Source organism: Salvelinus alpinus, chromosome 3, assembly GCF_045679555.1.
Source record: "Salvelinus alpinus chromosome 3, SLU_Salpinus.1, whole genome shotgun sequence".
NCBI classification, from domain to species: Eukaryota; Metazoa; Chordata; class Actinopteri; order Salmoniformes; family Salmonidae; genus Salvelinus; species Salvelinus alpinus.
In genome coordinates this window covers 43,051,952-43,070,579 of record NC_092088.1, presented here as the reverse complement: position 1 = coordinate 43,070,579, position 18,628 = coordinate 43,051,952, and the positions used below count along the sequence as shown (strand labels likewise).

Sequence of the window (18,628 nt, the reverse complement as noted above, 5' to 3'; positions counted from 1 at the left end):
TATTTTGCATGGAATAACCTGAAATTTGTAGTTCTGGCTATACTCTTCAAGGTGTGATGATATTACAACCAAGTAGTTCATATTTATTTAATAATCCCTTAAAAATGTCACAGATTTGTCAATGATTTTAACTGAGCTGCGGGCTCTCCATGCCCCCCAGAAAACAAATAGAACACTGTGCACCTTATTGTGATGTTTTATTGATGACAACCTATATGTTTTTAAATAACATTCTTAGAACATTACTAAAGTTGTCTTGTGATTTTACGGAAATTTTTTGTTCATGTTCTGAGAACAGAATTTAGAGCTTGTTAATGTGTAGATTTTTTTGTTATTGTTGAAAATTCCCAGAATATTGTCAAGAACTGACATAAAAGAGAACCATACGTTCTCAGATAATTCTGAGAACATTGCTTAATGTCGCATTCACGTGCTATCGCATCTCGGAACTTATGAGTTCAAATGAGCGTAAGTTATTTGGTTGAGTCTGGTACTTTCAAGTTGGAAACTCGGAGTTCATGTTTTTACAATGACTTTCCAAGTCAGAGATTTCAGAGTTTCCTAATTCTGACTAGCACGTGAACGCAGCATCACTCACACCATTTTTGAGAACGTTCCCAGAATGTAGTACAAATATGACATTAAATAGAACCACATGGGAACTTCTGTGGAAGTACTGAAATTCCCACAGAACAACATTGTTTCTTAACGTTCTTGGAAATATTTGAGAACAATCGCAATGTCAAACCATTTGGATGAAATTAAATGTAACCATATTTGAACTTTCAGTAAATGTTTTGTTAAAGTAATGAAATACCAAGAAAATAACTTTTTTTTGGTTAAGTTCTTTAAATGTGATTCGAATGTTCCAAAAGCAAGCAAATATTCACCATTCCCAGAATGTTGTGGGAAAATAACCATATGCAAAATAACCATAGGACAACCACGCTCTCACCCAGGTCTAAGAAACAAATTGTTCTCAGAACGTTTTGTGCTAGCTGGATAGCATTGTATTGGCCAAATAAAGACAAGTGTCGCATTGTGCTCCAAGCCATGATCCACATTACAACTCATTAGATATAATAATTTGCAATTAAATAGGAAGATTGGAGCGAAAACTGGAGAGCGCTGCATGCAGCTTTCAGTCAAAGCTAAATGGGATAAATGCAATGAAGTGTATCTGACCCCCATGGCAGGTAGTGGGGTAGCTCCTGTGGAGTAGCTGTGTTTATTAAACACATTCATTTGCACTGTCTTACTGAGATAAGTGTCTGCCATCACCTGCATTGCATTTATCATCTTACTGATACCCAGGGTTGTTGGTAAGGAGGGGCGTGCATAAACACACACACACAGACACACACACACATGCGTGCACACGTACGCACGCCGTGGCCCGGGCTTAATCCACTGACACGTTTCCTAATGGCTCCTACCAAAGCGCATGCTTGTTTCAAGGTCACATTCACACATAGTCTGAGGCTCATAAACTCAGAGTGTGACTGAGTGTTGGTGGGCCGGCACAGGCCTTCCTCCCGGTCTTTCTCTCTCTCCTCCTTTCTCTCTTTCTCGCCAACTTCCTCATTTCTCCACTAAACAGGACCAGAAGTTAATCTCTAAAAACATAACTCTTACGGAGTAAAGAAAGCTCTCTTGTCTCAGACACTGATATGGGTTTACTCCACTTTTCTACAGCAGCCAGCAAGAGGACAGGAAGAAGAAAACCCTTCAAAACTCCTGACTAAAGGTCCAGATGGAAATGGAGTCAGTTTCAACTTAAACGGACCATAAAAAAGCTTGGCACCAAAGTGGGAAATTAAATACATGTACAGTGCATTTCTAAAATCAAAACCCTGAATAAGACACACAGCAAATGTAATAGATACAACATCAAGACACTGTTCAGAAATTAATTATATTGACTATAAACAGCTTCAGTTGACTTGACTCCACTGTACATTGAAGTTCTGATTCAGAAATGTCTCTGGCTAAAAAGGCTTATCCAAGAAACTAGCTCATTTCTTTTTGACCTTTGGGTCCTTTGCAACAAAATGTACAAGTTTACAGCTGATATATTTATACCTCTCACATTTGCAGGTTGCTGATCATTATTTTCGGCTCAAACTTGATTGATTGACACATGCCATTACTTCGGGTGACATATTAGGCCTTCTTAAGCACACAATGAATGGTCAACCTATGCCCCCCATAACCATTTTAATTAATGTGTGGCTTACAGTAACCGACGCATAGGCTATAATTATCACCCTCAGAAAATAGAACGTAAAAGGATTAGCTCAGTCACATGCAGCCGTAGGTTGCGCCAATCACAAAGGGACAGCAAAGGCTAAACATTCCTGCACTGCAGCAGGCTAATCCGTCACCCCCCGAGCCAGCCAACCACCACTCCCTCTGTGAGGATTCTCATGTAAACGGCCGGTTAAATGGAAACCTTAAAAGGTTAGGCCCCGCAGCACAGTGGTTATAAGAATAGTATGTTTGGCTATTGTCCCCAGAAATCCTCAAGAAAATGAAGTTATTTAAGTGGGATTAATGCATGATAGCTCCCCTGAGGGGCACTGGGCCTCCCCACCTGCAGAGCTGTAGGCCTACGCCCCAAACCAGGCCATACAAATAAATGACCTCTCCACCCTTGTAGTAAGGAATCGGAAATACTACAGTAACAACTGCACCACTCATGAGGAAAATACCATTTCCTTACACATCACTCCTGTTCCTCAAAAATCCAGTCAAAGAAAGAATTCTAGACGTTTCGTGTCAGTGCGTTATGGTGATTAGGCTATCTTGCACAAGTCAACACTTGTTGACAGTTGGGCTGCAAAAATAGGCCTAAATATTAACTAATATGTATTTACTAGGACACTGCATCTCAGTGCAAGAGGTGTCACTACAGTCTCTGGTTTGAATCCAGGATGTATCACATCCGCCCATGATTGGGAGTCCCATGGCGGTGCACAATTGGCCCAGAGTCATTGTCCAGGTCTGGTCGGGGTAGGCCGTCATTGTAAATAAGAATGACTTGCCTAGTTAAATAAAGGTTAAATTAAAAAATATATCATTTACATCACAATGTAAGGATGACTTTGCTAAATAGGCCTAGATAAGTGTGACCAATCATTCTCTAATGAGCCATTTATATTACCAGATAATAATGATTGAATGCAATCACTGTGTGTAAAAGTAAAGAAATGCCAAATACACAAATTGTTAATGATTTGATTATTATTATTATTATTATTATAAATCACTATTATTGTCAGAATGTATAATTATCATCCTCCTAAGCAACTCTTCTCTACAGCCATGCCACTTTTGGACATAAAACAGTCTTAAAGTGACAAGAACTGTTCCATACACTATACAATTTGGTGTGGGATACAGTGGTATAGGTATAGTTACTATAATGAGGTATAGTTACTATAACGAGGTATAGTTACTATAATGAGGTATAGTTACTATAACGAGGTATAGTTACTATAATGAGGTATAGTTACTATGACGCTTCAGCTCCACTGCAGTTCCATCCAAAATTATCCTTACCAATCTGTCCAAAAACAAACAATGGTTCCTAATATATAATATAATGTAGGCTAATATAGTATAACATAATAGTATGTAATATAATAATTTTTACACTACTCTGACCTTTTTAAACCGAGACGAATATATTTAACCCAAGCTATAAGCCCCCTACCCCCTCCTCATGCGGCTGCGCCCCGCTGTCTCCGCTTTGTTTGTTCAGTTTCCAGGTTGATTGTATGTGTTAATTAGTTGCTAACAGCATGGTAATGTGGGTTTGATGGATAGACGTGTCACTAGCATTCAGGTCTACACTATCCGGAGCCCCAGCAGGGTTTAGATTGGTCTCGCCGTGTCATCCTGCTGATTTTTTGGGGGGGCCTAATGAAGCCATAGAGGCCGCTCGGTCTCGCCTCTGCAACACCAGAAATAACTAATTTGTCATTAAAGTAATCCAATAAAAAAACGAGGGCATTATTAATAACATTATTTTAAAGTTCATCATTGTTTACCACAATAGAGAGCGAGACCCCTGCGTGAACTCTCTGTTTGAGCCAACTAAAAATGGGTCGTGGCTAATTTTTTTAACGTCACTGGCACTGCTACAGTGTATTTACAGTAGACAAACATCACGGGATTTAATTAGGAGGACGGGGGTGCTGGCTAACATGAGATTCCATTCGAGGAATGCTTGCTTATCTCAGCCGAGTTTAACAAAGCCTCATTGGAGCCTATTATTTGATTATTTATAATGCTTTTTTTGTAATGTCTGCTTTTAATTTATTTTTACTTCTCCGACCCCAGAGACATAATTATACACATTTTTCTTTCCAAGTAACAGAGGGGCTCGCATAACTTCAGCCTGCAAGGAGTCTCAACTTCTCTATCAATTTAAAACCGAGGTTGTAGATTTAAAGCAATCCAAAAGTGTTAGCTAAATGCAATACTTGCTGAAAAGCATTGTGCTCCAATTTTTTGTTGTCTCTTCTAAGGGCAATGCTCATTATTCATTGAAAACATTTCAACTTACCTACTTGTCATGTTGTGTAACAATAGACCATCAGAAGAAAACCTACTAGATAGATACCAATTGGCTTAAATTAAGGAGTGACCAGGTAGTCTGGCAGGTAGGAGCGTTGGTCCAGTAATCGAAAGGTTGCTGGATCGAATCCCGGAGTTTACAATGTAAAAACCTGTCGTTTTGCCCTGAGCAAGGCAGTTAACCCACTGTTCCCCGGGCGCCGATGACGTGGATGTCGATTAAGGAAACCCCCCTTTACCCCTCTGATTCGGAGGGTTTAGGTAAAATGCGGAAGACACATTTCAGTTGAATGCATTCAGTTATACAACTGACTAGGCATCCCCTTTTCTATTGCTGAGGCGTAGACCCCTATTAGAAAAGATTTCGCAAACATTAAATGAAGTCTATATTTAAAACACATATAAGCCTAGCCATTCAAAATTGTGATTTAAAACAAGATTCATCCATCAAGAGCAATACTAGATATTATTATTCATGTCCATCAATCAACTAATGCGCTTTCATCACTCGCTTCAGTGGTCAACTTTTGCGCGTGCCATTACTCGAAAAGGCATTTCGAAGAACCCTCAAACACCGCCCCACAGCTGCTGGTTTGTTGGAACTCAGTGTCCAGTGTCTGGATTTTTCACATTGCACCATGGGTAGTGTGGTCGTAAGATTTTCTATACAAGACGTACCCTAATGAAAATGCACTGCCTGGAGAACTACAGTGCTCACAGCTGCATGATATACGTATGCTGTCAATCACAGTGGCGTCACGGTTGTTTAGTCGCTCAGGGGGCTTCTAGTAGGCTACGAGAGAGGACCCCTGCCTGATGCGCGCATAGGCTACATAAGTGGTGGGCTTTGCAGTCTGTGAAGGCAAGTGTATCACCATGATCAACCTTATATGGGGAGGATCTTCAACCTGCTTGGCTGCATAAATCATAATCAAGATGAAAACGTGACCATAGCGCATTCGGCATCGTTCGAGGCATCGGTATACCATTAAGTTCTGACGCGCACGATAGAACCGTGGACTCCGGGCACGGCTACAGAGGTGGTAGACTGCTAGGCGGAGGCTGGAGGCGAAAACAGACATATTTTAATGTTATTAATCAAACTGATCACAATGAAGCGCAGAAGGATTGTGGTTGCGGCAGGCTTCTGTCTTGCCTTCTTCCTTGGTACACTGATGAATTTGCTGTATATACCAGGGTTTGAGCACCATCAGAACCACGACCATAGAGTACATCGGTACTACCACGAAAAACAGCAGCGGGTTACAGGCGATTCACAGCTACAAGTCGGCGAGTCAGTCACTGAAGCTGTGGCCGAGTCCAATAGTAAACCTGCCGTAGGAAGCAGGCATCATCAGGACCTTCTGCTGCAGATACGAGAAAGATTCGATGAGGTTGTGCGGTACCGTCAGCGCCAAGCACATGGGTCTGGCACCGGAGACCCAGTCCGCCAGCTGGAGAGACGGAGGCTCATGGATTCAGAGCCAGGGGACAATTGGGACCCTGTCAAAGTAATTGAGCGAACCGATAACCGACAGACGCGTTTTCAAAATCGACCTTCACCTTCCATATACATGCACACAGCATCACGGAAAGATTTCACTATGACTTTGAGCAGCGTTAACGGTACTCGGATGCTTGGCTGCAGCAGCATAGACAACGTGACCAATGTTCAGTACCTCGGCTCAGGCTACACAAAGGCTGTCTACAAGGCGTCTCTCAACAACAGCTTGTCGGTGGCTCTGAAATCGGTGGATTTCGGGGGACACGATATGGAAAATTGCGTAAAGAAATATGGTTCACCTGGAGACTGCTACAGACTGGCGTCCTTCAAAATAGTGAAAGAAATGACGCTGATGGAAAGGCTACAGCACCCCAACATTCTAAAGGTAATCTATATCTAGGCTAGCTAACAAATTGATGCCTTACTGATCGGTGTCTTTTAGCCATTTCTGTTGCACAATTATTTATTTAGCCATAGGCCTAGTATCACACACAGACCTATTTAAGATGTACTATATCTTTGTTTCTGTTGCCTATTCCCTAAAGGATTTGATCTGAAATCCATGAATTTCATTATAACTTGTAGCAGTGGCCCTATAAATCATTTAAGTTTGACTTCAAATGTAACCCCATTTGTGCTCTTTACGCAGTATCGAAGTTAGTTAATTGCCGTTTTGTCTTATACCAACAGCCAAACCATGAATCATTCTTTCCCTAATGACTGAATAACCATAGGTGTGAAACTTTACGTTAAGCCTCTCGGCGTGTCAAAAGTGACACATAGGTTGAACACTTTGGACATTGGTGTGTATTCCATTTCCACGAGATTACTTGAGAAATCAGTCCAAGAGTGCAGTGAAAACAAAATGGGCAACATGAAATAAGTGCACGGTTGGCCTATTATTAATAGTGCTATTTGGATGATGTGTTATCCGTTTAGTGGCTGATTTAATAGTTTAGAGTTGAATGAACGCCATCGCTTCATTGTTACCCTGTCGTTTTTAAGCCGTTCAGCGGTTTGCTGGATCTGCATGGTACAAGAGCCGGTGAGCGGTGGGACGCCCGCGGCTTTCCCGCATTCTACCTTGTATTTTATTTGCATTTACACAAGATCTGTGGCGTAGCCTACCGATACGCGGGTAAATCATAATACATTTGTGTAAAAAAAAGTAAGAAGGCCTTTTTATTACGTTATATTAACAGCGCGTCTTTAAGCAGCTTGTCTATAACACCACCAAAATAAGTGCATGCATGCGTAAAGGACGATTTTACAATTCAGACGGAGATAAGTACCCTAGGCCAAATAGCCTTATCAATATCCACACTAATAAAGCATGTATAATCCATATAGGCCTACAATGTAGGTCTACAAATAGTAATGCCTGTACACGTTTCCCTAGATTTATGCGCAAGAACAGTTGCACGCCTACCCTCACGCATCTCACATTTTCCGATATAGGGCCTATATTTGAAGAATGTTCTTCTAATGTTTCACATGTTAGGCTACTGTTTGAGAAACTATATGGCCTTGAGGTACTGGTTACAGTGGCATTTATAGGCTACAGCATATAGGTCTAAGTCTGTGCTTTACTGTAATATGTACCGCATGAGGCCCAATTAAAATATCCAAACAACAGCAATCCAAACGACGTTGTTGAGGGCATTTCATGCCTTCATCGCAACTGTTGCTGGATAGATAGATAAGTAGTCATCAAACCAGTGGAAAACGTGGCGTTTTGTTTTTGAAATCAAGTGTAGGCTAGTTATTATAACCCAATTAAAATTAGGTAGGCTAATTTAAGGTAAAACACTAGTTGCACTTTAACCAAGTAAAAAGTGGCACGTTTTCAAGATAGACCTATTGTTTTCTAGGATGGTACAACAGAACCAAGACAGTAGCCAAATAGTCTATACAGAACATGTATTAAAATACAATACATGTAGTCAATTATGCTCCCTAAAAGAATTTTCTGGACAATATTATAAGTTTGTGATCTTTTGATCAGAATTGCTATACATAAGTATTTTGTTAGCACAGTCGGGAACTGGAAGTTATCTATTTAAACTAAATGTGTCCTACATATTTTGAGTCACTTCTATCAGACTTTATCTTTTTGTTTGCGTGGTGTATGTAGAAACATTTTAAGAATGATACCCTAGCCTAGGATATAAGTGAATATCTGGCCCATAATCAAGTTATTTACCCTGTATGAAGCTTTAGAGGTAGTTTACATTCTTAACAAGATTTAAATTGCAAACAATAAAACAATATCACAACCTTACAAAATGTGTATTATTGTAAAGCACATATTATTGTCAAACAATGTTAAACCCACATTAACCTTGAATTAAAATACAAAATGAATATATAAAACCAATGTAGGTAAAACATTAAAAAAAATGTATTGACATTTTTAGACTTTAGTAAGGCTATGGGGAGTTAGGCCTTTAACACTTTTTGTAACTTATTTAAATCTTTGACTTATAACTTATAACTAACTGGGTGTCTTTCAATTGATTTACATTCAATAATTGAGATATTTCACATTATTAACTCATATCAAAACTCTCCTCAAAACTTGATGGCCAAGCTATAACTTTAACTTTAACCAGACATTCTTTTTTGACAACCGCATTGAACAGGGGACTGACTACATGTCACCACAGCATGTTAATACATCTGGCCTGTTTTTAATGTTTTACTTGGTTTATTCATCAATAGGAAGTTATTTTCGTTATAGAAGTTCCGTTGTGGAGTCAGGGAGGAGTAGAGCCCAATATAGTGCCTGCCCATCTCTCATCGCTCACTTACTAGTCCATGTTGTGATAGGTACAGACTTACATTAATATTGACTGTAATACAGGAGTGTTTATTTGTGTACATTTAAAAAAATACTTTTTTGTAGTACTGGAGTCTTGGTTTGTGTGTCCACTCAGACTTTTCTGACCATCACAGTGTAATATACACACACACACACACACACACACACACACACACACACACACACACACACACACACACACACACACACACACACACACACACACACACACACACACACACACACACACACACACACACACACACACACACACACGCAAGCATTTGTGTGACTGGAAAGTGCACTTTGGCTATCCCACTCTATCATCGTTGTCATAAGCGAATAATACCAAGATGATTTATTTCAGTATAAACATAAAAAATAACAAAATTCATTTTCTGGCATGGAAGCTACATTGAGGGATTACAGGAATTGCTTTAGAAAATGTTAACATAAACTGGAAATGGTATGGAATTTCTCTCTCTAATCATAGGGAAAATATTATTTCTTTTTCATTCCTCTATGAACATGAGCACAATGGCCTTAAGGCTAATACATGCACTTTTTTTGTGCACCAGGAAAAATGCCTGAATGACTTCTAGGGTAAAGTTAACTGGCATGCTCCACTAGCCGTAGAAAGAATAAATCACAGGAAAAAATTATATATTAACTTTAAGACTGAATTGGAGCAATATCTCCATTACTAAAACAAATGTTTATTTTAGCTGGCTTAGGTTGATATTAATTTGACTTACTAGAATCATAACTTGAGATCTGTATGTATAACAAAATTTTTCACGTAAATCTCCCATTGACATCAATGCATCGTTTACCAAAAAAATGTGTGCAAACGTAACAACTGGTTGATTGCAAGTAAACGTTTTAGTATGTTTAGTATCCCAAAGAGTATTTCATGTCCAGTTCTGCTGATCCAATATATCCTGTTAGAGTAATGAAGTCTGGCTCTGTCTGAGCAAAACAGTCTACAGCACACTGTCTGGATAGTGTCTGCCTCTGACCAGTCCTCCGTATGAGAGGAACGGCAGGGTCCCATGCTCTCTCACTGGAGAGAGTGGGATCAGAGGTAGAAACCCAAAGCAGTTCGTCTCTGTTCTCCTAACTCAGCACACTTTTGGTGTCAATAGCCATGTTGACTGATACTGTTTGTCCGGGATAGATGGGGGACGCCTCCTGTGAAGAGGAGGTCGAGGTGGATCGTGGACACGTGCTTCTTACACCGGCACGCACGGCAGGCGCCGTCCACCTTTCTCTGCCCTCGTCCGTGTTAGAACGAGTGTGAACAATATGAATTTGAGCTGATCAGTGAGGGAGATAACAAGAGGGGCTGCTTGCCTGCCTGGACTGAGGGTGTGTGGGATGGAGGGAATGAGGGGAGGAGGGCCCGTGTGGCTCAGTTGGTAGAACATGGCGCTTGCAACACCATAGTTGTGGGTTCGATTCCAATGGTGGACCAGTATGGTAGAAAGAAAAACTATGAAAATGTATGCATTCCCTCTGGATAAGAGTGTCTACGTAATGACATGAATGTAAGGGCTACCTGTCAGCGAAAGTATATGTGGTGGATACAGATGATCTGAGAGTGGTGGGACCTCTGGGCTGCAGCAGGGGTGTTGGCCGGTTTCTGGCTGTGTAGCTGGATTATGTTTACACAAGCGTGTCACTCTGTCAGCCTCTCCCCCAGGGCCTGCTCAGGAGATCTCCTCCATTAGTTGGGGAATTTTATTTTATTTTTATTTATTTATTTAACCTTTATTTAACCAGGTAGGCAAATTGAGAACACGTTCTCATTTACAATTGCGACCTGGCCAAGATAAAGCAAAGCAGTTCGACACATACAACAACACATAGTTACACATGGAGTAAAACAAACATATAGTCAATAATACAGTGAAAAAAATAAATAAGTCTATATACAATGTGAGCAAGTGAGGTGAGATAAGGGAGGTGAAGGCAAACAAATATATGTATAAATAAATAAAAATATAAAAGGCCATGGAGGCGAAGTGAGTACAACACAGCAAGTAAAATAAAAAATAAAAAATAAAAAATAAAAAATAAATAAAAAAATAAATAAAAAATAAATAAAAATAAAACAATGGAATGGTTGGTTTGCAGTGGAAGAAAGTGCAAAGTAGAGACAGAAATAATGGGGTGCAAAGGAGCAAAATAAATTAATAAATAAATACAGTAGGTAAAGAGGTAGTTGTTTGGGCTAAATTGTAGATGGGTTATGTACAGGTGCAGTAATCTATGAGCTGCTCTGACAGCTGGTGCTTAAAGCTAGTGAGGGAGATAGGTGTTTCCAGTTTCAGAGATTTTTGTAGTTCGTTCCAGTCATTGGCAGCAGAGAACTGGAAGGAGAGGCGTCCAAAGGAAGAATTGGTTTGGGGGTGACTAGAGAGATATACCTGCTGGAGCGCGTGCTACAGGTAGGTGCTGCTATGGTGACCAGCGAGCTGAGATAAGGGGGGACTTTACCTAGCAGGGTCTTGTAGATGACCTGGAACCAGTGGGTTTGGCGACGAGTATGAATCAGTAACCAGGTTGTGTTAATGTGAAAGCTGGGTGTCTGTGGGCCTTGGGGTCAGTTTGAGGATGAGTGGACTGGAGACAGAGTTGCAATTAAGCCAGGGTTAACACTTTAACCTCCGACTTCCATGGGAAGGAAGCTGGGGGGAAAAGAGAACGCCAGAGAAATGTTGTCCAGGGCCTGCCCTGCCTCTCTAAGCCCTCAGCCCTGTTTCTGATCAACCCTGGGTATGTTGGGGCTCAGCAGCCCTGCAGCCCCCACACTCTACATGGAGAGCAGGGTGCCCTCATGACCCCCAGAACGCCAGACCCTCACCACATAAACATAGGACATTTCTGCTTGTCTTCTTGCTCTGAAACTTTCCGAAAATATACAATACATGCACGTCATCACTTCTAAGTAACAGATAAAGAAAGTCAAGGAAAGTACAGTTTTGAAGTTGAATATGGGCTGTTGTGCATGTGCTCAAAGAACATTAAAAAAAAGTCCCCCCAGTTTTAAAAGAGAAATGTGAACAAGTATTTGATCGGATGAAGTTACACTCGTGTGAAACATTATTTGATATGGCCAGCGAGTCTCCCACATCATTTGCATTAGTTGAAGCTCTGTAACTTCTCCCCTTTATTTCACCCTGAGAACATGCTCAGCTCCTGTTAACTGGTAGTCTGAAGGGCAGGTATTGATTTGACAAACCCTGTGATGTGTTTAAGGAGGAAATAAGAAGATGAATTTCACTCCAGAGTATTGGGAGTAAATTCTTCCTGCAAAACACCTTGTGTGCAGCCCTCTCCTACGACACCCCGTTTTGAAATGTTGTTTATTTTTACTGAGCGGTTGGAGAAAACAAGTTGATGAGAGTTCTTACTCAACAAACTTGTTTCTGTTTCCATATGCTTCCTTCCCTATTTCGTTGAGATGGAAGGCACCAAATTCAGCAAAAAAATATATAAATCTCTCGATTTTACAGTCATCCAAAAAGTACTAAGTTAACAGTCATACATATTTTCTTCCAGAACGCTCGCTCCCAGACTTTGTTTTCAACCCTATGAAGTCATGCAAATTATAGAAGGGGAAAGATGTAATAAACGGAGTGTGTAATCATCGAAACTCAAAACGTTTAAACCCCTTTATGCACCCAAACTTACGGTTTAAACAATTTCACCCTCCTCTATTTAATGCATTATGAGTCTCAAATCCATCTAATGTACTAGGATCAATTCACATGGAAAAGGAAAATGACAGAGGGTTTTCTGCCAGTTGCACTTGGTCCAAGTCGCTGATTAAAACAAGGCATACCGAATCCAACCATTAATGTCATTCGACGCACGCACGCAAACACACACACACACACACACACACACACACACACACACACACACACACACACACACACACACACACACACACACACACACACACACACACACACACACACACACACACACACACACACACACACACACACACACACACACACACACACACTCTCTATCCTTGTGGGGACTAAACAATTGATTCCAATTCAAAATCCTATTTTCCCTAACCCTAAACCTAACCCTAACACCTTAACCTAACCCTAATTTTAACCCTAACCTTAATTGTAACTGTAAACCAAGCCCCTATGCCGAAAATAGCCTTTTTCCTTTTGGGGAACGGTGAAATGTCCCCTTGTTCTACTATCTTTGTGAGTACTTCCGGTCCCCACAAGGATAAAAAACACACGCACACGCACACACACACACACACACACACACACACACACACACACACACACACACACACACACACGGATACACACGGATACACTTCAAACATGCATTACATACAGTTTCATGAATAATAGTTACGTATGTTACTTATTACCTGATTTGTGAGTGAAATTAAAAGCTCTACTTTTGTTATTGGGCTTACAGTAAGTCCCCACCCAGTCCGTAGCAGAGATCCAGAGAGAATCCAGTTGGTATGATAGAGATGTTCTTGTTTGACTGACACTCAGTCCTGCAGTGACCCTGTCCAACAGAAGAGCAGCAGTGTGCTCTCTGCTCTGGCAGATGCTGGGGATTTCATCTCTGGACAAACATGTCCGCCCCGGGGCCGGTTTGATCGGGGGCCAGGAGGCCTTCGTTAAAGAGCGTGTGGTGACTGGGTTAACTGCCCTGCCGACCCCGGCGTTTATTTACACATTAATAATGTCCCACACAGAAATGCTTTTGTGGAGCTCCGGTGCGTTGGCATATTCTGACGCGCATAGCATATGTTCTCGACTATTTCATCTGCTACTCGAGCAGGGCAACCGTTCAAGCAGCAGCACCCCCTCTTGGCTGCTAGACCCGTCTCACTCTGACCGCTACTCTGGTCACCCGGCCTCACCTCAAGCAGAACCTGCATGGATTCATTCTCTTTGTCCATCTTCAACTCTCAGCATTATTAACCGGTCTCAGTTGAAATGCACATTCCCGCAACCCTACATTTAGTTTAGTAAGAACAGAGAGACCTTCCAACCTTCCTTCAACTCACTTCTTGTGTGTACAGCCAACTGGCCAGTGGGGGTTTGGCCTGTGTGAGTGTGACTGGTCCCTGGGCTGGTGTGTGTTTGTGGCCCTGGCCCTTGGCCCCCTCTCTGTTCCTGGTGAGGCCATGCCGTGCTATGGCATGCTGACTCCTGCCTCTGGCCGGGAAAGTGGTGCACTGCCAGGAGATTGACCTACTAGGCTTGGTTCCTAATGTGCCTGCCTTTTCACACTTACCTCACCTCAGAGTTTCTCAGCCTTTTCACTAAGGCCACGCTCTCTCATACTCTATATATACCCATCCAAAGATGCACTTAGATAAACCTCTATGTACAGAAGAAACAGAGACACATCAAGACCTGAACTCACAATAGCAGAATAGATTCTGAACTCAGAACAGCACTCACGACGGAACCGTTCAGAATCCCGTTGCAAAAATATCTAAATAAATTTGCACAGATTAAAATTTCTCTGAAACACTTCAATGATGTCATGCCTTTGTTAGTAAAAATACATTATCAAACGACCAAGTTGAGTGACCTCTGAACCCCAGTCAGACAAAATGGCACCAGATTCAAAGCAAACACAAAACACTGCCCCAGCATGCGTACAGCTGCTATCTCACTCTGGGCAGCCTTAGCTGCCGATGAGTCTAGTCTGACATGGAGGGAAAACACTGCCCTGATGTGGTCGTGTTCGCACAAGAATGCCTCCGCTGCACACAATACCAACAACTTCAGCACTGGCTGCAGACGTGGTGCATACAGTACACACAACCTGGAGATGGCGTGTGCTGATAATAGTCATTACTGTGAATTCAATCTCAGATAACAAAACTTTCCGTACACTCCAACCCCTGGGAAAGCTTCTCTGGCATTGCCAAGGGCAATCTCGCACGCACACACACACACACACACACACACACACACACACACACACACACACACACACACACACACACACACACACACACACACACACACACTCCAAAAAAAGGTGTTAGTCCTGTATTGATGGCCCTATATATATAAAAAAAACACCATTCTTCTTTTGCTGCAAAAATGCACTTTAGATTCACGTACTCAACAGAACCATTTTTACAGAGAGAAATAAAGAGACTCTACAACACTCGAAAACTTAACCTCAACTGAACTCAATTCATACATGCATTCTGACTGCACATGGAAAAGGGGCTGATCTAAGCTCTATAAGTGCAGTCTTCTTCATGTGTTTGTCATGCTGTACCCAGTGGTGGGGTGAGGGGGCACTCTGCCAGCCTTGCCCACAGGCCCCTCCTCTCCTCCCACAAGGTTGGCACCCGCTGGGCACCTCGCATTTCCCATCACACAGCACCGCTATAAATGTCTCAGCATCGCTCTTCACAGACACACCCAAACTGCTAACAAGCAGTAGTCACCCTCAGAGAGTATGAAGCCTCCACTACTTTACTCTCAGACAATGCTACATTCTCACATCATTCACTTGTAAAAGCCTTTCATTAACCAATAAACAACATGCAATGCCACCTTCTCTGTTTTGCATAGTCAGTGTTTTTCCTGATGGTATGGTTGACAGCCATATTGGTTGTTATGCTTTTAGATTGAATTTCATGCCCACTTATTTTAACCAGTTCTTCTGGCACAAATTATCTTACACAAATGTTTATGCAAGCAAAGGGCCGGCATCTCTAGGAGGCACTTACCATAGCAATAAAGAGGAGAGTAAACTACTTCAATCGACCAAAATAAACATTAATGAGTGCCAAAGCTCTCGCATGTCTCATTGCGTTTTCATTTAAAAACATCAGAATGCATGCAACTGGCATACAGTAATTCAATCTTCTGAATGAGATTTACACTGAGTGTACAAAACATTAGGAACACCTCTTTGCATGATGACATAGACTGATCTGGTGAATCCCGGTGAAAACTATGATCCCGTATTAATGTCACTTGTTAATAAATTCACTTCAATCAGTGTAGATGAAGGGGAGGAAACAGGTTAAAGGATTTTTAAGCCTTGAGACAATTGAGACATGGATTGTGTATGTGTGCCATTCAGAGGGTGAATGGGCAAGAAAAAAGATTTTAGTGCTTTTGAACAGGGTATGGTAGTAGGTGCTAGGCGCATCGGTTCGAGTGTGTCAAGAACTGCAACGCTGCTGGGTTCTTCGCGCTCAACAGTTTCCCCCTGTGTATCGAGAATGGTCCACCACCCAAAGGACATCCAGCCAACTTGACACAACTGTGGAAAGCATTGGAGTCAACATGGGCCAGCATCCCTGTGGAACGCTTTTGATACCTTGTAGAGTCCATGACCCGACTAACTGAGGCTGTTCTGAAGACAAAAGGGCGTGCAACTCAATAGTAGGAAGGTGTTCCTAATGTTTTGTACGCTCCGTGTATATCGTGTGTGTGTGTATAGATGAAGAACCAGTGTTTCTCTGTGTCCTCTCCAGTTGTACGGCTACTGCTACCAAGACAGCAATGACATCCAGGACACAGTGACAGCCATCACAGAGCTGGGAAGTCCTCTGGAGATGATCCAACTACTGCAGACCTCCTGGGAAGAACGCTTCAGGGTGAGTGTTAGCGGACAACACAGACATTTCACTTAAACACGGACCCTCACTTCAAACAGTGGTTTTAATCAAACGCTAAATTGACATGATCATTATCTTGTCAACGTCGTGTGATTTCCTCTCGCTCACTGAACAGAGTGCAACGTGTATGAGTCAACAGAATAGGCTGAATTCTGGTAGGTGTCACTGAGGGACTGAGGGTAGGTCACATGCGTAAGTAGATACTAAGGCCTGTGACTCAAACCCATTGCAGGCTGACTCAGAATGTAGAGCGAATTGGCTGAAACAGGGGCTTGGTTAACCTGGTTTATAGGGACACTACTGGTATAGCGGATGGTATTTCCAGAGCCAGGGCCCTTCTCCTGCCCAGTTTCCTGCCTCCCTTGCTGGGTACCATGGGCCTGTGTGCCACTGGGCCGCTGGGGCCCCTGGGCCGGGTCTGCCGATCACTATCGCCACAGAGCCGCGCTCTAATTATTTCCTATTGCTTCCTGTGGCCGGGGAGTGTCCACCCGCCTGCCACACAGAGGATGAAAGAGCTTCGGTGCATGAAATCACCAGCAAGTGCTCTCTTCCTCTCTTCTCTCTATCCCCTCCTTTCTTCTCTTCCTTTCTCCCTTCCTTTCCTCACTGGCAAGACTGGAGGAGATTCACTGAGACAGTCAGCTCTTCTACTGAGAGATCCTTCAACACAAACGTTTTGTGATGATGAATACAGGGTGGGAAAGATTGTTGCCAAATTTCAAATCAACCTATATCTGTAGGCATGGTCCAGAAAAGGAATGGATATATATATATAAAACAAACGTAGTAATAGCTTCAAAATGCCTTCTGATAGGTCTTGGGCTTCCTTAAGTGCCTTGAGCTTCCATATCATTTACATCTATACAATCCTTTCAGATTTGTGCAAGTGCCTGGGGGGTAGGGCAAGGGGTGGGTTTGGAATTGGGCATGGGGAAGTTAGTTAGAGTTCTCAGTGTAACCATTGACACATGCACAGCTCAACACGTCCTTGGATGTGCCGTCACTGTCATTTATAACACTACACACTAAGCCTATCTACATGTCATCACACTAGTCTATGAACTCCTAAAGCATCATTTGTTTTATCCCTAATCAACACTGTATTTGTCATGGAGAGGTGGCCTTTAACCAAAGTCAGAGCTCCCTCACGGAGCTTCATAGTGTAGTTTGCCAAAACAAATACATCAGCCAGTGGAGGCTCATCAGAGGAGAAAGGGGAGGACCATCCGCCTCAGTAAATTTCATTAAAAAAAAAATTGTGAAACATTAAAAAAGTTTTCCTTTTTAGATAGAACTATACTAAATATATTCACGTCACCAAATAATTGATTAAAACAATCTGTTTCGCAATGAAGGTCTACAGTAGCCTCAACAGCACTCTCTGGGGTAGCACCATGGTATAGCTTGAGGACAACTAGTTTCTGTCCTCTGGGTACATTGACTACAAAACCTAGGAGGCTCATTGTTCTCACCCACTTTCATAGAATTACACAGTAATTATGACAACTGCCGGAGGACGTCCTCCAACCTATCAGAGCTCTTGCAGCATGAACTGACATGTTGTCCACCCAATCAAAGGATCAAATAATGAATCTAGTACTGAAAGCACAAGCTACAGCTAGCTAGTACTGCAGTGCATAACATGTGGTGAGTAGTTGACTCAAAGAGAAAGACAATAGTAGAACAGTTTTGAATGAATGATTTTCTTCAAAAATGAAGAAGCGAGAGCGAGCTCTATTTTGTGTTTTTTCACTTTCAGTTTCACTTACTTAGCTAACGAATGCAGCTAGCAAGTTTAGCCTACTCAAACACCCAGCTCAAACAGAGCTGGGGATGCTATGTTAGCTAGCTGGCTATGGCTACCCAACACTGGAACTCTTCCAAGTCATGGTAAGCTTTTGATTTTATTAATTTGCCACCAGGGCCTTCCGGTGAACTGCTAAACTGCTTGCTGTACACTGTACTACATGATTGTAGTGGGTTTACGAACACATTAGTTCTAGTATGTTGACTATGATGTTAGCTAATATGCTGACAACGATGTAGGCTGTGTGTA

The 18,628-nt window shown here is 42.0% G+C and overlaps 1 protein-coding gene across 1 annotated transcript in view; it reads left to right on the top strand.

Annotated features, from left to right (window-relative positions):
* Positions 1-5,392: 5,392 nt before the first annotated feature.
* The window catches only part of LOC139570741 (extracellular tyrosine-protein kinase PKDCC-like), a 39,866-nt gene continuing 26,630 nt past the window's right edge, over positions 5,393-18,628 (top strand). Inside the window, exons 1-2 of the mRNA XM_071392876.1 lie at positions 5,393-6,470; positions 16,426-16,548. Of these exons, the coding sequence (XP_071248977.1) occupies positions 5,670-6,470; positions 16,426-16,548 (924 nt within the window). The 5' untranslated portion in view covers positions 5,393-5,669. The remainder of the gene's footprint in view (positions 6,471-16,425; positions 16,549-18,628) is intronic.